General features: G+C 46.0%; 1 protein-coding gene across 3 annotated transcripts in view; it reads right to left on the bottom strand.

Moving 5' to 3' along the window:
- The window catches only part of abr (ABR activator of RhoGEF and GTPase), a 147,293-nt gene that overhangs the window by 26,644 nt on the left and 93,468 nt on the right, over positions 1–27,181 (bottom strand). For all 3 annotated transcript variants that reach the window (XM_053618300.1, XM_053618301.1, XM_053618302.1), the window contains 7 exons: positions 25,200–25,368; positions 23,995–24,117; positions 21,142–21,217; positions 20,867–20,971; positions 18,030–18,104; positions 12,491–12,588; positions 12,255–12,386 (listed from right to left, as the gene is read on the bottom strand). In XM_053618300.1, coding sequence (XP_053474275.1) covers positions 12,255–12,386; positions 12,491–12,588; positions 18,030–18,104; positions 20,867–20,971; positions 21,142–21,217; positions 23,995–24,117; positions 25,200–25,368 — 778 coding nt within the window. The remainder of the gene's footprint in view (positions 1–12,254; positions 12,387–12,490; positions 12,589–18,029; positions 18,105–20,866; positions 20,972–21,141; positions 21,218–23,994; positions 24,118–25,199; positions 25,369–27,181) is intronic.

The following is a 27,181-nucleotide window of genomic DNA, read 5'->3' as shown; positions in this document are numbered from 1 at the left end:
ATGCTGACACGAGTAGAGTGTGTACATGTTTCTAACGGGGCCTGGTGAACGACTTACAGGAAGTGAAGGACTCGGACCTAGAAATAAAAACACACGCATCCTAGAAATCCGTCTCCGTCCCCTCGTGTTTACCGGAGCCTGGCGTAAGGAATAAAACACAGCGCCAAGATCATATACCGAACCAGAGGTGATCATCTCAAACACACACACACACACACACACACACACACACACACGGCTCTGCTCAGAGGTGATCATACTCTCGCTCGCTTTCTCTCTCTCACACACACACGGCTCTTCTCAGAGGTGATCATACTCTCACTCGCTTTCTCTCTCTCTCGCGCACACACACACACACGGCCCTGCTCAGAGGTGATCATACTCTCACTCGCTTTCTCTCTCTCTCACACACACGGCCCTGCTCAGAGGTGATCATACTCTCACTCGCTTTCTCTCTCTCTCACACACACACACACGGCCCTGCTCAGAGGTGATCATACTCTCACTCGCTTTCTCTCTCTCTCACACACACACACACACACACACACACACACGGCCCTGCTCAGAGGTGATCATACTCTCACTCACTTTCTCTCTCTCTCGCACACACACACACACACACGGCCCTGCTCAGAGGTGCAGGGTGAAATGTAAGGGCTTATCACGCGTGCCATGTTCTCATCCATTATTCACACACAGACCTCCATACCCGTCTGTTCCTCTGCCCTTTCACTCTCTCTCTCTCACACACACACACACACACACACACACACACACACACACACACACACACCCCTGCGGACACACAGCAGAGTGCCGCAAAAGAGGCCAAAATAAACCAAACGCTACGACCCAGAAATATCCTATAACACTAGCTCAGCTCGAAGACGTCAGTGCCTTGCTCCTTCGTGTGTTCTGGAACATTCAGCATCGATACGAAAAGGACTGAGGCTACGATTTTAAAAGAAATAAATAAATCAATAAATAAAAACCAGCTGCACATCAGTCCTGTTCTGCATGCTGCTCTAGATTAGGGAGCGCGATCTGAGAGATCCGAGCTGTACCGTGTTTATTTGGGTCTTGACCCATTTGGGCTGCTTTTCCTGGATCCTGGTGGGAAAACGAGACACCAGCACAACCTGGCGAGCTCGAAAGCTAGAACTGGAAGTTAAATAAGGACAGTAAGAACTCGGAGGAACAAGTTTCAGATGTTCCGTCGCCGACTTTCTTTTCCGGACGTGCCAACCGCGCTAACCAGAAAAGCATGTCGGGACGAAGCACCGCACCGAACACGACAGTAAGGAAATATCCGGGTAACAGTCTGGTGTGAACGTTAATTAAGAATTAGCAGCTCCTCTCGTATATTTTGGGACCAAATACACCATAATCCCACCTTCCTGTTTTTTCAAGACGAACGCTGGTGAAGTCGCAGGTCATAGTTTACCTACTGCAGATAAAGTCTAGGTAAAACGTTTGGTTTATTTTGCCATTGCCCTCCTCCTCAGAGGATAATAACGACTTTGTTAGTGAGGGAAAGAAAGAAAGAACGTTGTAGACCGCAACAGATAGTGAACAGCCAGGGGGGAAAAGGAAGGAACCGATCACAAACTGGCGTTTAAACAGAAACATATGACTGACGTTACCGTCGGATTTAGAAGCTAGATACAGGAGTGAGATCCAGGAGTGAGGACCAGGAGTGAGGGCCAGGAGTGAGATCCAGGAGTGAGGGCCAGGAGTGAGGATCAGGAGTGAGATCCGGGAGTGAGGGCCAGGAGTGAGGGCCAGGAGTGAGGGCCAGGAGTGAGAGCCAGGAGTGAGATCCAGGAGTGAGATCCAGGAGTGAGAGCCAGGAGTGAGGACCAGGAGTGAGGACCAGGAGTGAGGGCCAGGAGTGAGGACCGGGAGTGAGGACCGGGAGTGAGGACCGGGAGTGAGATCCGGGAGTGAGGGCCAGGAGTGAGGGCCAGGAGTGAGGACCAGGAGTGAGGGCCAGGAGTGAGAGCCAGGAGTGAGGGCCAGGAGTGAGAGCCAGGAGTGAGGGCCAGGAGTGAGAGCCAGGAGTGAGGGCCAGGAGTGAGGGCCAGGAGTGAGATCCGGGAGTGAGGATCAGGAGTGAGGGCCGGGAGTGAGGGGTCAGGAGTGAGGGCCGGGAGTGAGGGGTCAGGAGTGAGGGCCGGGAGTGAGGGGTCAGGAGTGAGGGCCGGGAGTGAGGGCCGGGAGTGAGGGCCGGGAGTGAGGGTCAGGAGTGAGGGTCAGGAGTGAGGATCAGGAGTGAGGATCAGGAGTGAGGGTCAGGAGTGAGGATCAGGAGTGAGGATCAGGAGTGGAGATCCAGTAATGAGGGTCAGAAGTGAAGGTCAGGAGTGAGGGTCAGGAGTGAGGATCAGGAGTGGAGATCCAGGAGTGGAGATCCAGGAGTGAGGGTCAGGAGTTTTAAACTGAAAGTGAGGAATCTAACCTTTAACCTTTCAGGGTTAGGGTTATCACTCTTACTGCAAATCTCTGATGTTCCCCGAAGATCAGCTAAATTAATAGCTCATGTCACAGAATGTCTTGAGGGTAGGAGCAAGGGCTGGCGGTCAAATGTGAAATGTGAAACAGGAGTGAATAACTGCAGTGTGTGTGTGTGTGTGTGTGTGTGTGTGTGCGCGTGTGTGTGTGTGTTTATATTCATTTAAATGAGGGGAGGTGAAATGAGAAGCACTTTTAAAATCAATGTGTCCATGTATGTACACAGTAGTGACTGTTGCTGCAAGACACAATTCATACAATACACATACCACACGCACACACACACACACACCAGAGCAAATTCAAAAATATTCAGCAAACCCTCTCTGATACAAACAGAAAAACACACGAGTTAAACACGTACTGCGGCGCTCAAGCTACGGTCTTCAAAGTAAATAAATCTGTCGTCGTGTTGCTCTTTCTGCTCCGCTGTGATGGAAAGAAATGCTGAAATCTCACCACAGCTGGCCTACAGCCGCTACAGGAAATGCGCACGTGCACCAAAAGGCGTTGGCGTTTGCTCATTAACCTACGCGAACAATCGCTAAGTCGAGCAGGAACAATGATTCGATTAAATTTCATAGCAGCGACATAACGACGACAGTTCGGTGTCCTGCTGAATAACACAGCCAGATGGTTGACGTGCATAAAGAACAGTTTTGGCCCCAGAATGTAGCCTTGAGGCACACCTCAAGCGGCTACTTAAATAAATAAAGCGGTACACAAACAGAACACACCCCAGCGTCCTCACTCATTTATAATCTTTAGAAGAGCAGTATCTATGCTATAGTTGATCAGCCTTAATACATACATACACACTTATCCTGCTCCTCTTACACTCCTGCAACTCGCCAACAAAATAATCCGTTAGTTAATAGTGTGAAACTTCCAAAAGAAAGCTAGTTCCTGTTATTGCCTACGTTATAGCGATTACAAACACGTAGCTGAGCGTAGCCGCTCACAGTGAAGCCGCGGAGCATGACGACCTCCGCCGACGCCGGAGAAACTGATGTCGCCTTCAAACCAAGTCACGAAAGTGTTACTGTAGGCGTTTAGATTTCTATACGTTTCTATAGTAACGAGAACGCGTTAGAACTACGCATCGGTGTCGACATGCGCTTAGACCTATAAACAACGGTCAATACCTTCTGACCAATCAGCACCGATATTACTAGATTCCTCAAACGGAAAACTGGTCCACAGAGTCTCCGGCATGTCGCCGTCAGCCACGAGTGCTTAATGGAGGGCAGGTTTCCCCCCCCACGCTTCATATCTCTCACTCAGTTCCTCATCTATTTTCTTCTCTCCCTTTGTGTGTTAAAGCAGCACCACCTTTCACCTCGTGTCCCTTTTCCACATTCTACACACACACAATGATTTACACATCCCAGCGGCACGGCGAGCAGCATAATCAATCTCTATTATAGCACCCAGATGAAGAGACCAAGAATGAAATGACCCCCAACACACACACACACACACACACACACACACATGTCATACTATCCTTGTGAGGACCTTCCATTGCCATAATTATGACTTCAGCTCATTACTGCTATGCGACACGTAGATCTAAATCTAATCTTTTGACTCTTTTATAAAAGCTAAAAAGAAGACGATATTTCCCCACAAGGTCAAATCTGACAGACGCATGTGCACGCACGCACACACACACACACACACACACACACACACACACACACAATAGTCTCAGGTTCTGGATGAAATGTGGTGCAATTTTATGGAAAGAAAGAAAGCTCCCTGGCTTCAACATGTCAGTTCTGCGCAAACCATTCTTAGTATTTCTTAGCAGGGTCTGCTGCCCAAATGTACGCGCACACACACACACACACAAATTTGAGCGTCCATGCATGTGTGCATACTCACAATGTTCACCTTCTCTCTCTCTCACATACACAAATAAAATGTCTCTTGGTATGAAATGTGTTATCTGACACCTTGGACTCAAATTTGATCCAAAAGTCTGATTCAAAACAACAAACTCGGCTTCAGTCCCAACTATCCCTCTGTGTGAACATACGGCACGCGGCAAAGGGACAAAACTCTTAGTTACTATAAAAACAAACAACTCTTGGTGAAATAATGCTTGCGCTGGCCCTTTAAGAGACCTGCTTCGAATGGGAAAGATCAGGCTGATATTTGGAGCACAGAAATCTACTTGGACACGGTGAGGAGACGCCAACATTTACACACGGTTGGAGCGTATAGGTGAAGTGAGGACAGCGCGCGCGCGCACACACACACACACACACACTTTTTATTATCTGTAAGCGTAATAATAATAACAGAGGTCGCCCGCTATACTGCTGACTCTGCGCTTCTCTGTCAATTGAATGTTATTGGAGAAGCCATTACAGTGAAGCACTTCAGCACACACTAGTGTCTTGACTATATGTCTCGTGTGTGTGTGTGTGTGTGTGTGTGTGTGTGTGTGTGTGTGTGTGTGTATGGGGCTTTAGAAAGAGGGGGAAAGGTGAAGATTAGACAGGCGCTGCATCGCACCTTTTCCCATTTATAATCCTGGCATGCTGACACATCGCTCATCAGCGCCTCGTCTCTAGTCCTTTGTTCTCCTGCTTGCCATTTGCTTCTTTTTTCCCCCCCTTCTCTCCCCTCACGCTGTTCCGTTCATTAAAAGGTCCTCGCACAAGTGTTCGCTCTCCTCGTTCGGATCTCACTCTGGTTCCCGATGTCAAATTGTCCGTTTGAACAAAAACCTCATCCAGCGATGCTATATAAAGCTACGCTTTAAATTATTAGCCCCATACACGATGGAGCGCCTACAATAATCTCAGGCGAATAATCGGACCCCATCTGTGACGCCTTATCCCCCAAACCTTATCCCCTCCCCCGCACCAATCTCGATCTCATTCATATTCACATCTCTGTGCATTTTTTCCTCATATTCTCGTACACTTATTCATCAGCGCACCTACCCTTGATTTAATGCGGGACTTCCTGAATGAATCCTCAAATTCAGTGCTTAAACACTAAAAAAAAAAAGTAAGAAAAGAAAAAGTAAGACTCTCTCTGGGTCTCGTACACATCTTGGCAATCCGTTGTTCATTCCGACAAGAATCAGGGAGGATAAAGTGATGACACATCGAAGCCAAATCCGTCTTAGAAAAGATCCTACTGGCGGCTCGGTGCATGAGAAACGGAGCTAAACGACGGGATCTTATCGAGGCTTTCATTTTGCCCCGACTAACATGTGACCCAGATATTCCAGATACACACCGTATTTCACAACTAGAGCCCGAGAGGGTGCACCGCAGACGGGTTTACGGCGACGCGAACGCACTGTACCGAGTTACAGTGAACTGGGAGCGATCAAAACAAGATTAGAGTGGATTTGGGGATTTTTAGGTTTTATTTATTGTGGAACAGACCGAATGAGGATAAATGACAACGCCACAGGGAGTAAAATTGGCCGTGCTCTATGGGTGGGAGGGATGGAGTACTTTCTGTCGCCGGTCAATCACAGGGAAACGAGCCAAAAACGGGCATCTGTGAGCTCACGTGTGAGGAAGACTGCGCTTTCGTCCGAGTGCGTTACGTTGCTCCGCGACGTTGGCAGGAGCAGCAGACTGAAAAGATGTGCTTGGGCTGGATTTCAGGTGTCTTGGTGGAAGCATGCGTTAGCCTTCGCCCTCCAAGGCCGGTAGCGGTGTGTAATAAATGAGCGGGCGAGAACTGTCAGGTGACCAAATTTGGAATAATCCGATCACGAATGCAGATGCCTATCCGTCTTTAAAAGTGTGTGCGTATTTTTCTCCACATCATTCATGAGACCTTATGATAGAATGCCTTGATCAGCCCTTGATTATTGTCGAACTGTTTATAGCGTTTAGATTTTAGCTTCCCGTCGGAGATCACCACCGGCGATCACACCGATATCATTTACATGTAATAAATTTGCCCGCCACCAATTAGTACAGCGTTTTCCCCAGGGCCAAACGTGTGTGTGTGTGTGTGGTGTCTGAGGGCAGTGTGCATATGGGTGTGTGTGTGTGTGTGTGTGTGTGTGTGCGTGCACCCCAATAACCCCATCTGTCAGGTCTGACAGGCCTGGCTTTATCTACCAATCCCCTGATGGTGACTGACTGAAAAAAGGTCACATGACATATTGCGAAACAACATGACGGACTCAGGGGTGTGATTTATGGCGTAACATATTATTCCCTTTTAGAAGCCATATTCCACCGTCAAGCAGCTTCACACACTCACGGTTGTACAAAACCACTACTCCATGAAGGTCCCTATATAGAAGTGGAATACAGTGGAAATCTAAAGAGGTGGGAATTTATTTCATTCCCTGCTGCCTTTCAGTAGATCTGGTGACAGATTATACAGCAAATATGCGCGCTAGAGATACAGAATAACGGATAAACAAGTAGGAATGTTGACACCATTACAGGAATGCGCGACGTCCTGTTCTCCGTAAGCGATTTCGAGGTTAATTACACTCCTGTGTGCTGAGCAGAGGCGGATCCAGAGTGTGTTGAGGTCCTAATCCTAGGATCGAGCGACTGATTCAATTATTCACACCATTAAATCTCTCTCTAATAACACAATGTGATGTGATACTATGCATTCTCATGCACAAAGCATCCAGTATCCTGATCAAATGACTCCAGTTTTGTACACTTAATACACTTGGTATCTGTAAGATCCGCATGATTTTATAAGACGGTGTCGGCGTGGGTTCAGAATCAAACGAGATGAGTCGCACACCGGCTCATACGCTGGGTTGAAGCGCGATTCGGGCATTATTTATTGAATATATTCTACTCTTCTTAATTTTTTTTTTTTATCTTACTCGGCCAATACATGGATTCTGATTGGATGAGTGAACATCCAGTCAGAATCCTCGTCTTTTTATTCATTTCTTTTTGGACCTGTCGTCGGCGTTGGATGCAGTGAATCGCCAGATACTTATTTCCAATCTACTCGGTTATCAGGAGATACACTCAAACCTGGTTTCAGTCATATCTTCAGGGTCGATCCTACCATGTAGCCTGAAGACATGCAATTTCATCACTGGTGCCCGGGTTCCCAGGGGCGCAGTTCTGGACCCACTCTTGTTCTTATACACTAAATTACTGGATGAGGGCTGAGATCTCAGGGCTTCTACCGCTTCAATGTCAATGGCACACAAGTTCATTTCTCTTTTTCCTCCATCTGGCCACCCCCCAGGTTTTTGGAAGATACTTTCTCTTTCTCAACTCTCTGCCAAATGTCTAAATATGAAAGAAGGTCTGGGTGGGAGACTGCTTTCAGCCAACTGAGAACTCAATTTTTTTTTTTTTTAATAATCTCAGCTGAGAATGCTTTCTTAAGAACTCCCAGCAGTCGATTTACCAGCTGCAAACAACACAAAAGGCCTAGAAAAGGAACAGTGACTGGAGATAAAGCAGAGAGAGGGAAGAGATCGAAATAGTACATGAGCTCCCTTGAGGGAACAGTAGGGACATGGTAGCGAGACAGCAAGGATAAGGTAGGATAGCAAGCAAAAGTATGGAAACTTTGGATCTGTAATAATTCATGTATGCAGAGTGCTAGGTTCAACAACCCCTCTGTTGCATAACACGTCCCCAGTGAGACTGGGCTTTCAAGCAAACGTGAACTGAGAACAAGTTTCGAAAAGGTAGAACAGTCACAAGGAAGTGTCTCTTGTATTATTAATAGCTTTTCTGATCGAGTAAAAACCTTGAATGCAGTATCCCAAGTGTCCGTCTCGACCCACTCTCGCGTAACACACTGTTGTGAAGACAGAAAACGCAAGGTTTGATTGACGAGGTGTACACAGTTGGACATGTGTATTGAACGGGCGTTCGTTTGCTTTTTGTTGCTTCCCTTGAAGCCACTTTCAAATGCCATTAGGATCTTCCATTAGGCTGAAAGAGGAAGATCATGTGCCACATTAGTAGCTGATTGACCCCCAATTACCACGGTGGTCCCCAGGGTTGAGAGGTTAACTCTGGGGCAGAAGAAAATAAGGCTAACATAACAAACCAAGCAGAAAAGTAAAGGGGCCACTGACCACTTGAAGCACTTCTTGTTTGGCCAGAAAGTTCAAAAGAAAGACTTCCACATTGGACGGAATCCTCCTCTATTCAATTCAACTGCATACAACTTCATCTTCCAGTAGCTTTCAAGACAACAACGCCTGTAATATCCCACCGCATGGACAATGCAAACGTGAACTTTCCCTCTCTAAATATCACTCACAGCAACAGGCTCTAAATAGAGACTTGACCATTTAAGGCCTTTTTACTGTAGATGCTGAAACCACAGACTCGGTCAATAAATGTGGACCTCTCGAGAGACTGAAGGGAAAAACTTGGGTCTTTCCATCTTGCCCCCCCCCCCCCCAAAAAAAAAAAAAAGAACAGCAGCTCTGTCAGCACTGAAATCTTTGCTACTGCAAGGTAGTCACATCATTCCTCTGTGATACGGAAAACAGGCATATATAACGGTCTCTTCTCCGTGGCCACATTTATTCTCTTATGTCCTTCGATTACACTACCACTTCTTATGTGGTTCTTACGATCACTTTTAGAGGTATGGCACATTACCTAAATCTTCTGATTTTTGCAGTACATGTATCTTTCAGCAATGGTTGTATTTGCTCACTAACTCTGAACTGGGATTCGTTTTACAGTCTGACTCGTAGTATTTAAGGAAGAAAAAACTGCTAACAGCAGAGGATACTAGTTTTTAGATTAGACTCTTTTTTTTTTTTTTAAAGCAATACTTTGACACTGGGGCAAAACAATGAAACCAAGCTTTGACTCACTCTGGGTCAAACCAACTGAGATGAACCAACCTTTCTCTTGCACCATTGGTTCAAACCATAATTTCTCTTGCACCATTGGTTCAAACCATAATTTCTCTTGCACCATTGGTTCAAACCATAATTTCTCTTGCACCATTGGTTCAAACCATAATTTCTCTTGCACCATTGGTTCAAACCATAATTTCTCTTGCACCATTGGTTCAAACCATAATTTCTCTTGCACCATTGGTTCAAGGCAACCTTTCTGTTGCACCATTGGGTGGAACCAACGTTCCTTTTGCACCAGTTGGTTGAACCGATCTTTCTGTTGCACCATATGGAGTTGAACCAAACTAAACACTTTAAATCAACCTTTTTGTTGAAGCATTTGCTTTAAAAATGTCACTCAAAGCAACAAACTCTAAATAGAGACTTTTTGGTCCAACAAAAACGTTGGTTTAAACTGGGTAGTTTGGTTCAACCCCATACGGTGCAACAAAAAGGTTGATTCAACCCTAAGGTGTAGCAGAACGGTTACTTTGACCCAATGGTACAACAGAAAGGTGAGTTAAGTACAGTTATGGAGACTAAAGGATGGTTCGACCAATTGGTGCAAACTACCCAGTTGAAACCAGCCTTTTTGTTGGACCATTTGATCGAACACTGACGAGTCAACAATGCTGGTGTTTTCTCTCAGGAAAACCACAGGATAAGACCATACCTTTATATATATATATATATATATATATATATATATATATATATATATATATATATATATATATATATATATATATATCAACAGCTTTTGGCTAGCAAGACTAATTATTCTGACTTATTCTAACTTTACATTCCTCCGTGTGGAGTACAGACTCTCTAGTCCCCCAGACCTCAGATGTTCCCAGCATTTTAGGACTTTTCAGGACAGCACATCCTATCCTTTCAGCATTTTCCTTCTTTCAGGCCATGCCAGCTCCACATGTGGTGAAAATATCTCTCCGCTGCCTGCAGGAGCAATGTTCCCTGCTTGTTTTCATTTTATGGTTGTATACACAATGCTGCCAAAGCCACAGCGAGGAAAATATCGGGGAAGGGAAGGGGAGAGCTCAATCAGGAATGAAAACGAGATAGACAAACAAAGCCCACTCATGGTAGGCATCTCTGTACGTTTCGGCAACAAACTTTCTCTTATGTAATCGCTTTCTCAAACGAGGTCTCCGCATGGAGCATTTGCATGGAAATATAAACCGAGATTAGCGCCAAAGAGTTCACGAGGTTGGAGCGGGACACGCACTTCTGTGCTTAGCGCATTCCCAGAATCTTCAACAAATCCATGATTCTTTGCCCTTGTCTTCCAGGTATGCAAGAGGAGGATGTGATGTGTCAGAGATCTCGCAACTATTAACTGAAAACTGCGAGTTTCCCGTTTGGGTGCTTGTAAACGCCGTAACGGTAATGAAAGTGCTATATTCCAGTAAAGCAGACTCCAGTCTCAGCAATATTGCAGGACCTTCGTTTCTCCGCCAGTGACCTTCGTCTGTTGAATGAAAAGCCTGATTCACATAAAGAGCCAAAGCTAAAACAAACCCATCTGTGTTGGCATAGAGATGGGGGGGGGGGGTGGGGGGGCGGACTCTGCATTAGAAAAGTGTTAGGAAGGAAGTTAACCCTCTGGGCAAAGAAACAAAACTTTTATTAAGCTTGTACATTATGTCTTATGATTCAGCAAAAGCGAGATATACGTTACAAAATGAGACAGCACTTCCTCATTCTTTCAGAGCGAACGCACCGAGCTCACTTTTCCCGTTTTAATACAAATACTCGGCTGATATCTGACGCTAACATCCTTTTGCTAGAGTCGACGCTCTGCAATCTTCCAATGAAAAAATGTAAGAGGGGTAACGGGGCGGGTTTTTAGACGACGTCTAAAATCCGATCTGATCTTCATGACAATCGGGCATTTGTTGAGATATATTTTATGTTATGGTGGAAAAATTTATTACTGTTGTATATGGTACCATATCATATCGAACTTAATGAGAGTTCCAGTTTTTAAAAAAAACCAACCATAAGACAGAACTGTTGCTCTGATCATACAGTATCGTCATGAAATTAATATGAAAATATAACATCAGCACAAGCCTAGACATGGGTTCTGGATGAATGCAAAAGACACATCCTCAGTGGATTCCTTGGTGGATGAGATACTGAAACGGTATCCACAATTCATCAAAAAGAAAAAAAAAAAAAAGGTCTTTGTTGGCTTAATTGTGTCTGCCGGGCTGTCTGAGCTTTGGAGAATTTGAACAGTGTGCTCCAAATGCAACGTTTGCACAGACTCGCACGTTGCACTAATTTTCAGTGAGACACCTGTGCGACACATTTCTCCCGCTTAAGCGCTAACGCTCTGTTTACGAAGTGTGTGATGAGAGAGTACAGAAGCACAGAGAATACTCTCAGCCTGCAGTTCACCCATGGCTGCGTTCCCCAGAGACGAGGGGAAGCGTAAACAGGAGAATCGGCCCTGCGATTAACTTCACCTTGCTTTCTGCCGCTTAAACGCTGCCCTAGATTCGGGAGGAGGCGGAGAGGAACGCAGTTGGAACAATAATTTAGTGTTAGGTTAAACACAGTGGATAATGACAAAACCATTAGAACTGGTGCAGCGATTATCGTTCGCCCATGCACATGATACGCTACTTGGCCTGGCTAACCCTCGATTATTTGATTTTAAAAATCTCATACGATGCTAGTTTTTATAGCTGCCTACCGTCCTTGTGACACAAATACACAGAGAATGCGACATTTTCAGAGCAAAACTATTACACGCATCCAAGCGTGCAAAGACGGGACTTTTCCTCGTCGGCGTCACAGAGGACGGACGGAAACGGACAGCCGTTTGTGAGTGTGTGTGAACGTACGAAACGTAGCGTGTCCCTCCTACCTGCACTTGCCCCTTGCCCATGATCTTGTCTACGATCTCGTTGTCGTCCTTGTTGAGCTTGGACTTGTCGTAGCACTTCTCGTAGCACAGGATGCGCAGGCACTGCGAGCCCTCCAGCTCAATTTCGAACTCCTGTTGGAGAGTCGTCGCAAGAGACACAGATGAAATCCGAGCGTCGGAGAGACTACGACGAACTCCGGCGGACCCGGAGAAAAACGACTAAACAGAACGCTTACCTCGTTCCAGTGGGGCTCGGTGGTGTCGCGGAAAACACGGGTCTTGGCTTTGCTAACAAAGTAACCGAAGGAATCCACTTCCAGCGTGCAGTAGAGATCTGAGAAAGACACACAAAGATGGAAAGAAATGAAAGGACATCGTATTTCCACGTCGAAAGAAGCATCTCTGTTCGACGAGCCGATACCACAACACCAAATGATAAATAAGGACGCTAGATACTGTAACGAGGATCGATAATCACAGCTCGCGACTTGCTGACCAGCAGACTACAGAATGGATCCAAGCTTTCAAGCAAAGACCATTACGCAGTAGACATGTCCCTGTGCGTCAACGCTAGGAGGAGAAATTTGGAGATAAACACACTAGCGAGGTCGCGACCCCCTCGGAGCTGACGCTGCAGTTCAAACAGCTCGATTCCATCCCAGTAATGACGGCTCTCCAACATCCACACACACACACACACACACACACACACACACACACAGGGTTTAGCTTGATTCACTGCACCAAGCAGTTGATATCGTCCAATGACATTGTGATGGATTGTTTACGGTGTGACCTCTGACCTGGAAGCCATGTAGAGAGTGTGCTGAACATCAAGAGCAGCCTCTCATGGCAACGATGTGTTAGTGCGTCTCAGTCAATACACTAACCCAGTGGTTCTCAACCTGAGGGCGCGCGGAGAGCTCGGAAGGGGGGGCGCAAATTGTTTTCAAGAAAAAAACGGCATCAATTGGGTACTCGGTGTATTTTATCGTAGAAATAGAATGCACATAAATGAAAAACCCTGCATTCCCTCTCCCTCTGTATTTACTTTTTGCCAGGGAGAGGCGGAGCTTAGTCTGGCTTTTATCTAGCTGTCATTGCAGACCAGTGTTGCCAAATTAGCGCCTTTTCAGACCCCAAAAGCGCGACAAAACTCTAGCGACTTTTTGGACAAAGCTTATTGCTTGAGAAGCTCTGCACTAACCGATACTTGACTGTGATATGTATTTAACTGATGAAATAATTTGTGGTAAATTAGCTAATCCAGTTGCTCTATTACTTCAAACTCAAATTTAAAGCTGAATTACAGATTTGTTTGATCCTCCAAAAGAGCAGCAAGCATATAATACTCGGGACCTTCCAGACCTATCCATGAATACACCTGGAATGTATTCAGACATTGTTTGGACAACAAAACTGATCAAATAATATTTTTAATTTTTTTTTTTTTCCCTCCAAAGATTTTTAAAAAATAAAATAAAAGTAAAATAAAATTGACTCCAAAGGAGTAAATCGAAAGAGAAATTTCTCACACACGTTGGTGTCGGGAACGCACGTCTTGCGTCACGTAACCGTATTCTTCTAAAGGAAGTATTTTAAAAGTAAGTCACGAGCAAGGCCCGATATACGGATGATTCAGACCTGAGGAGGAGGTAGAGGAGAAAGCCAGTTTTCTTGATGAAGATAAACAGATATAAAAGCACAGAGCTGACTAGCATCACAGAGTGAGAAGTCTTTATTCAACTGTCATATCACATTATTATTATTATTATTATTATTATTATTTCACTAAGCCTTCATGACGGCTAATGATAATCGAAGACCTACTAAACCTTGTGAGGTTTACTGGCTGCTGTAGCTTCCTCCAACAGTTCTTCTCACGAGGTCCTAGCTTCTTAAAGGAGATCTACATTCCTCATATAGACACCCTCTGTTATAGGGTTCTTCTCATCTATGCAACAAGATATCCAAAGAACCTTAGTACTTCTTTATCAACCATCTACATCCACATCCTTGTTGAAACGGCACGTGATAAAAGCATGACAGAAAGTTGTCCATGTTTAATCTTTCATTCAAGAGAAAATGTATTCTTAGTGAATATATAAATCTCTATCACCTTTCCAATCATGGACTATTATTCCAGTACTCCTTGCAAAAAGTTCTCTTCAAACTCTCAGGGGATCTCCACTGGCTTGCTGTGGGACAGAGGTCTGACCCATGACTGGGACATCTGAAGACTTCGCTTTGGGCTGTTGGAAAATGCGATTCCTTTTCATGTTCATCTTTTTGACAGTGGCCAGCAGGGTTTGTGCCAAAATACCTCCCCAGTTGAAGAGAAGCATCTTTAAAGCGTCATGCTGCCACCACCATGCTTCACTCTACGCATGGTGACTGATGAGCCCTGTTGTATTCTGACAAAATATATCTTCTAGAACTAAGGCCAATTAAGGTCTCAGACAACAAGCCATCGTTTAGAACGACTCGATGCATTGGTTTTGTGAAATCTGGACAGCCTCCGATGTTCTCGGTTTCCTTCTTGCCACCCTACCCCTTAACCCAGAGGCTTATAGATAATTGTGCTCCACGACACATCGAATGGCTTAGGCTCCTTTTAACAGAAGCCAAAAATATGTCAGACTCCACAGTACTGGTTAATGGCTCATATGAAAGTAGACACTCAGGGATTTAAGAATTTATATAAGTATTTTTTTTTTCCACCTAGCCTACCAGGTTTAAATATTATAATTGTCTTGTGCCAGTTGTATACAATGTTTTCCTCCCAAAAAAGCTTTTAGTTTTATACCTGTACCAATGTTTTTGTGGAGAGGTATGAATTGTTTGTCCAGCAGGGGACTCCCAACCCTCCCGTTTCCCATCAGCCTGCTCACCAGCAGCTAAACCCAGTCAAGGTACTCTACACACAGAAACCCAACAGTGTCCTGACACCAGTGGTCAAAGTGGGCTGGACGGTTAAGACTCTGGGTTACTGATCGAGCACTGCCAAGCTGCCACTGTTGGGCCCTTGAGCAAGGCCCTTAATCCTTTTCATACCTACTGTATATTAGATTTAACCCCCCCACCCCCCTCCTCCACTCTAGTTCTAGTACATATATTGTATAACAAATTTCCAGCATGTCTATTTCGGGCCTGTACATAGACGGAGAGCGCAAAGTGCTTAAAAAAGAAAGCAGCATGAATGAGAAATGAAGCACGGCAGGGGTCTGAGCTTCAGAGAAGCAGTGCACGCGCTGAAAGTGATGGCTCGGGCTATTTACATGCTCGTAAAAGAGAGAGGAAAAAGCTGATACGGCAGAGCGTCGCTGCTTCGGCAACCGGGAAGGGGGGGGGTAAAAAATAATACCAAGCTTGACTTGCTGGTGTTCTACACAAAAGCTTGTTTTACAAAACAGAGCGGAAAATAAGCAGAAACAGGGTTGGGGTTTGGTGATGTTTGCCCGTGCAGATGTGCGACTGCTCGAGGTTCAAATGCTTGTGGTCACTTTGTGATGGCTGCTGCATAAGGAATAACGTTTGCGCTTGTGAATGGCCCAGCGACGCACATGCTAGCCAGGACGTTGGATGTCCACATATGCACACGTCGAGGAAGGGAAAAAAAAAAACGTGCGTCCGGATCAACAGTAACAGTGATGCCATGCAAGGGTTTCGCTATTTACTGTACAGTACGCGTGTGTTTTTCATTTTATTTTTCTTCCAGAACCTGGGTCTGCGTCTTTTTCAGAATTAAGAGCACGATAACACTTTGTGTATCTGAATACAGAATGCCAACGTTAATAAAAAGGAACAGAAAGAGAAGAAGCCTGGATTAAATTATAGGCTGAAATAGGAAACATATGAAATATATATATATATAAAATTCTAGGATCATATGGCACACAATTCCATGAAGCTCATGATAAAACAAGCTACATTTCAAGTCGTGGGACGTCCGCAAAAGCGAATTCCCGTTACCGCTAATGCTCCTTCTCTCGCTTGTTCATTATTTGCTTCTTACTTTTATAAAGGATTGTTATATCGATTTAATTTCCCCGTGGAAGCTGAATTTCAAGCCGCTATTCACGTAACGATTATTATCGTTATTACGTACAGTGAACTGTATGATCCATCGAATGAGGGCACGCTCGTTATTCTCACAGGGTTTTTGCAATATGGTGAAGGGGAGACAGATGAAACGTGTTCTCGTATGCCGAGGAAAATCAATGATGAATGGAAACCACACGCCAAGCCGGGGGGGGTGGGGTTGACAAAGAAAAGCAACAGATGCGAGACACACAGAAATACAATGCCTCTTTTGATAGATGTCAGTGCAGTTGTTCTCTTTCTGAAAGAAGCGATCTGCACTGCGCTGCGCTCTTTGGTACCACTTTAAAACAGACGCCTGATTGTTATCACGCACGGTCTAATCTACAGCGTGAGCGTGCGTCAGTCTAATCTACAGCGTGAGCGTGTGTCAGTCTAATCTACAGCGTGAGCGTGCGTCAGTCTAATCTACAGCGTGAGCGTGCGTCAGTCTAATCTACAGCGTGAGCGTGCGTCAGTCTAATCTAAGTCAGTCTAATCTACAGCTTGCGGCCGCCATATGCAACAGCTAACGCTATTAGAGCTATGCTAATTCACTTCAACATAACCACCTGCAACAACGTCCTGGATATTCAAAGGAAACGGATCTGTCGTTTATCTCCACAGTGGAAACTGACTGATGGGTCAACTGACCATCGTCATAGAAATACAATCAACAGAGCAATGTGCATCTGTCCATCTACCCCTACCTGTCTGTCTGTCATCTACCCCTACCTGTCTATCCGTCCATCTACCCCTACCCGTTTATCCGTCATCTACCCCTACCCGTCTATCCGTCATCTACCCCTACCTGTCTATCTGTCCATCTACCCCTACCTGTCTGTCTGTCATCTACCCCATCTGTCTATCCGTCCATCTACCCCTACCTGTCTATCTGTCATCTACCCCTACCTGTCTGTCTGTCATCTACCCCTACCTGTCTGTCCGTCATCTACCCCTACCTGTCTGTCCGTCATCTACCCCTACCTGTCTGTCCGTCATCTACCCCTACCTGTCTGTCCGTCATCTACCCCTACCTGTCTATCCGTCCATCTACCCCACCTGTCTGTCCGTCATCTACCCCTACCTGTCTGTCCGTCATCTACCCCTACCTGTCTATCCGTCATCTACCCCTACCTGTCTATCCGTCCATCTACCCCTACCTGTCTATCCGTCCATCTACCCCTACCTGTCTATCCGTCCATCTACCCCTACCTGTCTATCCGTCATCTACCCCTACCTGTCTATCCGTCATCTACCCCTACCTGTCTGTCTGTCATCTACCCCTACCTGTCTATCTGTCATCTACCCCTACCTGTCTATCTGTCATCTACCCCTACCTGTCTATCTGTCCATCTACCCCTACCTGTCCATCTGTCCATCTACTTGTCTGCCCCTCCCTGGGGGGGTGGTTTCCCCAGCTGTCTATCTCTCTTTTCTCACTCCCACCCCCCCCCCTCTCTCTCTCTCTCTCTCTCTCCCTCCCCCCCCCCCCCTCTCTCTCTCTCTGGCATTCCGTACTCATGAACATTTATGTGCATGAAGCAGGTTAACACTACTAAGGAACAAGAAATACAATCCCCTCAAAGAGATACTGTACATTAGTTGTACTTATACTGGGGACAATGAAATAATGCAGTTAACTGTATGGGTGTAAACAAAACACACACACACACACACACACCCCCAACTTACTGGCTGACTCTTTGAAGCCGGTGGCAGAGTGGACGATGACGTGCAGGAAGCCGTACAGGCCGGAAGATTCCTCATCTGAAACACACAGTGTTGAAAGAGCGTTAGAGTGACACTACGGGAAGACAGAAAGGCTTTCTCTACACAGCTTCATTCATCTTTTAAGCACATCTTGTTCCTCCGTTCGTACCGCACTTCCACGCGGCACCCGTCCAGACGCGCATGGAGAAAGCCTGCGTACGTCAGCGGCCCCACGAGACCAGTGTTGAATGTGAGAAGTGATTGAGAAACTCCAGTCACCTTTCTTTCCTTTCCTTTAAACACGGCCACGAGCGACTTCGCGAGTATGAGCGAGTTGCTAGAGGGACATTTTTTTCTTTGTTATGTCCGTCATTTATCCATGTATATTTACAGTCAATGTTTCCGAACGTCCACGAGACAAGTTAGTTCCTGGTATCACTTTAACAGCTATGAGTTTTGCCTTAAGGCCCAACAGTGGACAGGACTGCGAGTGGACTTGGACTACAACCTCCTGATCACCGCTCAGGATCTTAAGACGGTTCTCGGAACTGGGGTCCAAGCACCCACAGGGCATTGTGTCATTTAGGGGAAAAAAATGGCTCTGCGAGTTTATCATTATGAATCAGAGGAAGTTGCTTGCATCGCCTCTGCTGGCGTTTGCTTAGCCGGAAGAGATCAGGTTCAGATTCTCACACCGATCCATCAAAGTGTTATGTGAGGAAGTACGTAAACAGATAGAGATTGTTGTATGTGTTTGTATGTGTGTGTGTGTGTGTGTGTGTGAGTGAGAGAGGGAGAAAGAGCAAGCCTACCCAGCAAAATAAATGCTGGCTTGTGTGTGTGTGTGTGTGTGTGCGCAGGTGTGTATACTTTCAGAAGATCTCCAGCACAATCTCTGAACCACATACAGCTGGAGGAGAGGAAATTGGACCCCACGCAGCTAATCCTCTTTATGCAACACACTCATCACTCACCACACACACACACACACACACTCGTATATGAACAGGGCTCTTTAACATTCTAGCTTCATGCAATGCCTCTTAACAGTAATATTGTAAAAGAAAGAAAGAAAGAAAAATGTCGCCCACTTCCTGTTAATCAGAAGAACTCTTCTGTGTCATGAACAATTCGAAGTATTTCGATCTGAAAAGCCTTTAAAAAAAAAAAAAAAAGACACAAACTATGACCCTTGGCTGAAATTTCGTTCTTGCATTCCAGCACCAGCTGGTTTTTATTTTACCTTGTCCCCGCTCTGTCTTCAGAAAAAAAAAGAAAGAAAGAAAGAAAAAAAACTTGGGAAAGCAGCGGACATATGAGAATAACTCATCATATCGTGTCATGAAGCAAATCGTTTTTTTTTTTTCTTTTTCTATTTTATTAACCGCTTTCTTCATCAGCAAATCGAAAATGACATTTACAGACGAGATACCTCAACTGACCACCGGGGGGCCGGGCATCGCACGAAAACTGTTCACGCATCTAAACGCGCTCAAACGCTTTAATGTCACTCCGTACAAAGCCTGTGGCTCCTTTTAACAGTCGAATGCATGTTATACAACCCAATTAACAGCGGACGTTGGTTCAGACGAGCACGTCAAATAAAAACCCCGAAACAGTCGACTCATCAGCGCGCTCAGCGCCAACTCTCCTGGAACGCGGCTCGTTTAGACGCTCGGTCTGGCTTCGACTAAAGTGGAAAGTCTTTGTGGGTTTTTTTTTTTTGCTTGTTGTTCTTGTTTTTTTTTACAGTCTGAAAAGCAAGGCAGCCTGCTTGAGCGAATAATAATAATAATAATAATAATAATAATAATAATAATAATATGAGCAGAACTCCTTAGCGCTGCTCCTCAGCATTTCTCTGATCTACAGCACACACTTGAAGGAAGTGTACAACGCTTTGAGAGTGATTATTTAAACAAGTCCATCTCATGAAATATTCCAGTAGTTTCCACACCCACGGGAATATGACACATTTTCGCGCTTTTCATACCACGGCGCTGTTGAATTCCTGATTCTGAATTGGTCAGGTGGCAACGTTAGCAAGCCTCGTAATTCTCATTCTCAGTATTACAGACCTTGCCTACTCGCTTCGGTCTATAAACAGTGGCAATGGGCGTATAGTTTATTCTGTTCGACCCCTAGTTTCAGGGTTAAACATTTAAGAAAACAAAATGTTTGATCAGATGTTTCGTCGAGTTTCCCCGAAGGCAGCTTCGGATCGTTCCACTGCGATCATCTTCGAGTCCAGTGAAAAAAAGTTGAACGTTACCCCACCTCTGGGGAAAAAAAAAAAAATAACCAGCACGAGGATTCTTCTGAGAAACCGTTTAATTCGCAGAAACGATCTTTTCTCCCACAATGCCCTGCTACTCTCGGCGTGGCGGATCTGAGGTTTCTCTGTGGGTCTGACAGATGGCTTTAATGCCAGACGGATCCAAACGGGCAGGAAAATAAAGAAGAAAAGCGAGCCCCTTCCTCACTAACTCGGCACCGAGCGAGACGGGGCAGAGGTTGTCAGTGGATTGGAACCAGGCACTAACCTGAATTCTGTTATTTCTCTACTCCTGGGAAGGAAGGTGTGTGTGTGTGTGTGTGTGTGTGTGTGTGTGTGTGTGTGTGTGTGTGTGGTAGGCTCTTTCATCTGTAGCTGAGCACAGGTTTGGACTCTGAAGTGTGTCACGGCCTGACAGCATTTTTACAAAAACTCCTGGGGTTTTAGGTGTATTTAGGATACATTAGTCAGCATGTGCAGAAGTACAAGCCGCAGTTGTGTGTGTGTGTGTGTGTGTGTGTGTGTGTGTGTGTGTGTGTTTTACCATCTTTATTAGTTGTGACAGGGATGTTATGGACGGTGCGCAGCTTGAAGCAGGAGCTGGTGAGGACCTGGAGCTCCAAGGAGCTCAACACACATGACTGGAGGTCTGCAATAACAAACAAGACAATAAGAGGCTGGGATTCCTCACACACTCCGAAGTAATGTGTATGAGTGTGTGTATGTGCGCATGTGCACTGTCTATAAATTACTCTATGCCACTGTTTCAGCAGCACCTGACTGAGTTTAAGGGTGTGTTTGTGTGTGTGTGTGTGAAACCTTTCTTCTGGAGCTTCTGAATGCTCTCTCTCCATTCTGACCTCTCATAGTCTGAGGAAAGCAGGAACAAGTAGCTCTGTGTGAGAAAGAGAGAGAGAGAGAGAGAGAGAGGGAGAGAGAGGGAGAGAGAGGGAGAGAGAGAGGGAGAGGGAGAGGCATTTTAGAAAAAATTAGAAAAATAGCAATGCCACCCTCTAGTGGAAAGAGATTGCAGTGCCACACAAAAGTTGGAGGTCAGTGAATTTGGCACTTAAATTGGTGTGTGTTATTTTACTGTGGCGTTTTATATTGTGCTGAAGTGTGTATTAGTATGTTATTTGGCACTGGTGTGTGTGTTACAATGCGCTGCAGTGTGTCGGATGTGTGTAACAGTGTGGGGCAGTGTGCCGGATGTGTGTTACAGTGTGTCAGATATATGTTACAGTGTGGGACAGTGTGTTACAGTGTGTTACAGTGTGGGACAGTGTGTTACAGTGTGTTACAGTGTGGGACAGTGTGTCGGATGTGTATAACAGTGTGTCGGATGTGTATAACAGCGTGGGACAGTGTGTAACAGTGTGTCGGATGTGTGTTACAGTGTGTTACAGTGTGTTACAGTGTGTCGGATGTGTGTTACAGTGTGTTGGATGTGTGTTACAGTGTGGGACAGTGTGTTACAGTGTGGGACAGTGTGTCGGATGTGCGGGACAGCGTGTCGGATGTGTGTTACAGTGTGGGACAGTGTGTTACAGTGTGGGACAGTGTGTCGGATGTGTGGGACAGTGTGTCGAATGTGTGGGACAGTGTGTCGAATGTGTGGGACAGTGTGTTGGACGTGTGGGACAGCGTGGGGCAGTGTGTAACAGTGTGGGACAGTGTGTCGGATGTGTGTTACAGTGTGGGACAGTGTGTCGGATGTGTGTTACAGTGTGGGACAGTGTGTCGGATGTGTGTTACAGTGTGGGACAGTGTGTCGGATGTGTGTTACAGTGTGGGACAGTGTGTCGGACGTGTGGGACAGTGTGTTGGACGTGTGGGACAGTGTGGGACAGTGTGTCGGATGTGTGTTACAGTGTGGGACAGTGTGTTACAGTGTGTCGGATGTGTGGGACAGTGTGTCGAATGTGTGGGACAGTGTGTCGAATGTGTGGGACAGTGTGTTGGACGTGTGGGACAACGTGGGGCAGTGTGTAACAGTGTGGGACAGTGTGTCGGATGTGTGTTACAGTGTGGGACAGTGTGTAACAGTGTGGGACAGTGTGGGACAGTGTGTCGGATGTGTGTTACAGTGTGGGACAGTGTGTCGGACTTGTGGGACAGTGTGGGACAGTGTGTCGGATGTGTGTTACAGTGTGGGACAGTGTGTCGGATGTGTGGGACAGTGTGTCGGACTTGTGGGACAGTGTGGGACAGTGTGTCGGATGTGTGTTACAGTGTGGGACAGTGTGTCGGATGTGTGGGACAGTGTGTCGAATGTGTGGGACAGTGTGTCGAATGTGTGGGACAGTGTGTTGGACGTGTGGGACAGCGTGGGGCAGTGTGTAACAGTGTGGGACAGTGTGTCGGATGTGTGTAACAGTGTGGGACAGTGTGGGACAGTGTGTCGGATGTGTGTTACAGTTTGGGACAGTGTGTTACAGTGTGGGACAGTGTGTTACAGTGTGGGACAGTGTGTCGGACGTGTGGGACAGTGTGTCGGATGTGTGTTACAGTGTGGGACAGTGTGTTACAGTGTGGGACAGTGTGTCAGATGTGTGGGACAGTGTGTTGAATGTGTGGGACAGTGTGTTGAATGTGTGGGACAGTGTGTTGGACGTGTGGGACAGCGTGGGGCAGTGTGTAACAGTGTGGGACAGTGTGTCGGATGTGTGTTACAGTTTGGGACAGTGTGTTACAGTGTGGGACAGTGTGTCGGATGTGTGGGACAGTGTGTCGAATGTGTGGGACAGTGTGTCGGACGTGTGGGACAGTGTGTTGGACGTGTGGGACAGTGTGTTGGACGTGTGGGACAGCGTGGGGCAGTGTGTAACAGTGTGGGACAGTGTGTCGGATGTGTGTTACAGTGTGGGACAGTGTGTAACAGTGTGGGACAGTGTGGGACAGTGTGGGACAGTGTGTCGGATGTGTGTTACAGTGTGGGACAGTGTGTTACAGTGTGGGACAGTGTGTCGGACGTGTGGGACAGTGTGTCGAATGTGTGGGACAGTGTGTTGGACGTGTGGGACAGTGTGTTGGACGTGTGGGACAGCGTGGGGCAGTGTGTAACAGTGTGGGACAGTGTGTCGGATGTGTGTTACAGTGTGGGACAGTGTGTAACAGTGTGGGACAGTGTGTCGGACGTGTGGGACAGTGTGTCGGATGTGTGTTACAGTGTGGGACAGTGTGTTACAGTGTGGGACAGTGTGTCGAATGTGTGGGACAGTGTGTTGGATGTGTGGGACAGTGTGTTGGACGTGTGGGACAGCGTGGGGCAGTGTGTAACAGTGTGGGACAGTGTGTCGGATGTGTGTAACAGTGTGGGACAGTGTGGGACAGTGTGTCGGATGTGTGTTACAGTGTGGGACAGTGTGTCGGACGTGTGGGACAGTGTGTCGGACGTGTGGGACAGTGTGGGACAGTGTGTCGGATGTGTGTTACAGTGTGGGACAGTGTGTCGGATGTGTGTTACAGTGTGGGTCAGTGTGTCGGATGTGTGGGACAGTGTGTCGAATGTGTGGGACAGTGTGTCGGATGTGTGTTACAGTGTGGGACAGTGTGTCGAATGTGTGGGACAGTGTGTTGGACGTGTGGGACAGTGTGTCGGACGTGTGGGACAGTGTGTCGGACGTGTGGGACAGTGTGCTGCAGTGTGTTATTTGTTATTATGTTTGTTACCTTGCCGTTTTTGTTGTGAATGCGGAACGGGATTGTGGGAGAGTGTAGCAGCAGACACGACTCCTGCTCATTCATCTTCTTCCACAAGCGGTCCACGTTGCGGCTCTGGCCTTTCTGAGCTTTCTGTTAAACACAAACACACACACACACACGTTAGGAACCGTGCTACTACTGTTATTTTGTGCATTCGTGCACACAGACAGACACAACAAACACACAGACATCAAAAGACACACACACACACACACACACACACAGAGACACATACACACACACACCTGCCAGAATCCAGTCCAAAAACAGGAGCACAATCACATTTACAATCGATTCCCTGACAGAAGCTTAAGCCACCTCGTAGTTGCTTTCCCGCTGTTCACTCGCCCCTCCTCTCTAAAGACTCAGAGTGTGTGTGAGTGTGTGTGTGTGTGTGTGTGTGTGTGTGTGTGTCAAACACAACAAAGCACTGAGGCATTGTGTAATTGTGTAGAGAGGGTGTGTGTTCTGGAGAGACATAATTAACTTCACACGGTGTCTGTTTACGAATGTCTTACTGGAAACAACAACAACAACAACAACATAGGCTTCAAGGAAACCCCTAATTCTTGTAAGAGCCGTGTGTGAAGTGTGTGTGTGTGTGTGTTTGTGTGTGCGTGTGTGAGGGACTTGGGAACTGGATGAGGGGGCTTATTTCCAGTAGCATCACTTCATCAGAAGCAACTCGTTCTTTTTTTAAACAATAATAAAGGCAGCCTTGATCTGACTGCAGGAAAAAACTGCTTTCAATAATACACCTCGATATTAATGAGTCATTGTCTGCGAAAATAAACACGGCATAGTGGAGTTTCCAACAGCGCAGGTCACACTTTCCTGTGTGTGTGTGTGGGTGTGTGGGTGTGTGGTACCAGAGCAAGGCCAGCCTGTAGCAACCTTGGACATTCAAAGGCCAAGCACCAGTTACAGTCAGTGCCTCTTTTAGCTCAAATGACCTGTGCCTACTCCTGTGTGTGTATATACACCTTATTTCCATATTTCTATTTGAATGCTAGTTGACCACACTTTTAAAGAAAAGGAAGCTTTCTAAGCTTTTCAAATGGCCTGGGGGCGTCAGGGACAAAGTGCAGCTTCACAGGCTTCAGGTTCAGTAACAACCCAAAAATAAATAACTCAATAAAATGAAAGGAAATAAAGCTTGGACACGGTCTGACCTTCTCTTTCTGGATCTCACTCTTGATCACCGAGATCTTGATCTTCATCTCCTCGATCTCGTGCTCGGGAAGCGTCTGCACGTGCGTACAGGAGTCCGAGTCATCCAGCGTCTGGAAGGTGAGATCAGCCAGCGGGATGTACCATTTACACTCGTACTGCTGATGCCTCCTGAAGAAAAAGAAAAGCGGAGAGGAGTTGCGTTCGCCGGTATAAATTCCAGGTTTACTTCTTTAAATGGTAAAATGGCGATTTCTAGAACATTGAAGCAATTTCAAACATTATACAGCGCCCGCCGCTAATATTGGCCCCTTTGGTAAAGATGAGCGAAGAAGGCTGTGAAAAATTGCCTTTATTGTTTAACCTTTTGATCTTTTGTAAAAAAAAAAAAAAAAAAAAATCACAAAAATACTCTGCTCTCATGGATATCATACAATTGCACAACACGACACAGGTTTATCAAAAATAAATAGGAGAAAAATATGTGAAGTATATTCCCTTTGATATTTGACATTTTATTTAGTATACCTGGGTGACAAGGAACAGGAAATTGTTCAAACATGACTTCCTGTTTCACAGGGGTATAAATATGAGGTAACACATAGGCTAAATTCGCTTAGTCATTCATAACAATGGGTAAGACCGAGGAATATAGCTGTGATGTGCGGCAAAAAATTGTTGAGCTTCACAAAATTGGATTGGACGTGTGTCTATATCGTCTCAACGCACTGTGAAGAGGACGGTTCGAGTGGGCAAAAAATCTCCCAGGATCACAGCTGGAGAATTGCAGAAGTTAGTTGTGTCTCGGGGTCAGAAAGTCTCCAAAAATACAATCTGAAGTCCCCTACATCACCACAAGTTGTTTGGAAGGGTTTCAAGAAAAAAGCCTCTACTCTCATCCAAAAACAAACTCGAGTGTCTTCAGTTTGCAGACACTACTGGAACTTCACATGGGATCGGGTTCTGTGGTCAGATGAAACCAAAATAGAGCTTTTTGGTAATAAACACCAGAGGTGGTTTTGGCGTACACAAACCAGAGGTAGCCATATGGAAAAGTACCTCAATTCCATGGTTAAATATGGTGGTGGATCTTTAAAGTTTCAGGGCTGTTTTTCTGCCAGAGGACCTGGAATTCTGTTAGGATACATGGCATCATGGACTTGGTTTGTGGACATGGACATGGAGAGGTAATTGGTTCGTGTGAGAGCATTTTGTGTGAGAGGTAAATGTAAGAACATTTTGTTCTGTTGGCCGACAGGACGCTCTCTTTATCTCAACACACACACACACACACACACACTTATACACGCGCACCACTTTTCACGAGACCCCTCTGTACTGATTAGCCGTCATTGCTTTCTATTGCAATAACCAGTGCGTGTCCACACAAACACAACCAACAGAAACAGCCGCAAATACACCGAATGTAATTTAAATGCGTCCCTAATAACCTCCGATACAGCTTATTATGCGATTATGCCAGATGAGCCTGATCCCGCAGTGGTGTATAGTCAGCATATTAAACATATTTCCCCTCTCTCTTCCTTTTTACACTACGTCTGCCTTCATTCCTCCTAATGAACACAAATACATCATGGATATCAATGATCCTGTCAGCGGGAACGAACAAAACTCTGCTCTAAACGTTCGCCACCGATCAACGGCCGCTTGACGGAAAATGATAAACGATGACAAATCAGAACGTGGAATAAATCGAATCTAGGTAAATCCCCCGACCGGAGAACGGGTGATACCGTCAGCCGCAAGAAAAACAAGGAAAAAGAAAATATCAATGAGTCTGTAGATGCGTTTAGAAATGAACGGATACAGCTTTTGGATGTGTGTGTGTGTGTGTGTGTGTGTGTGTGGGTTGTCCATGTGGGAACGTTGTTGCAGGATTGCCACGGTAACGGAAGCGATCGATCACCAGCAGTGTCTCCCTGACGACAGTAAATAGACGACAGCTGGGTGACTAAACAGAAAT

The sequence above is a fragment of the Ictalurus furcatus genome, chromosome 28, assembly GCF_023375685.1.
Source record: "Ictalurus furcatus strain D&B chromosome 28, Billie_1.0, whole genome shotgun sequence".
NCBI lineage: Eukaryota > Metazoa > Chordata > Actinopteri > Siluriformes > Ictaluridae > Ictalurus > Ictalurus furcatus.
Note: the sequence above shows the minus strand (reverse complement) of the source record. Positions and strands in the feature narration are given on the sequence as shown.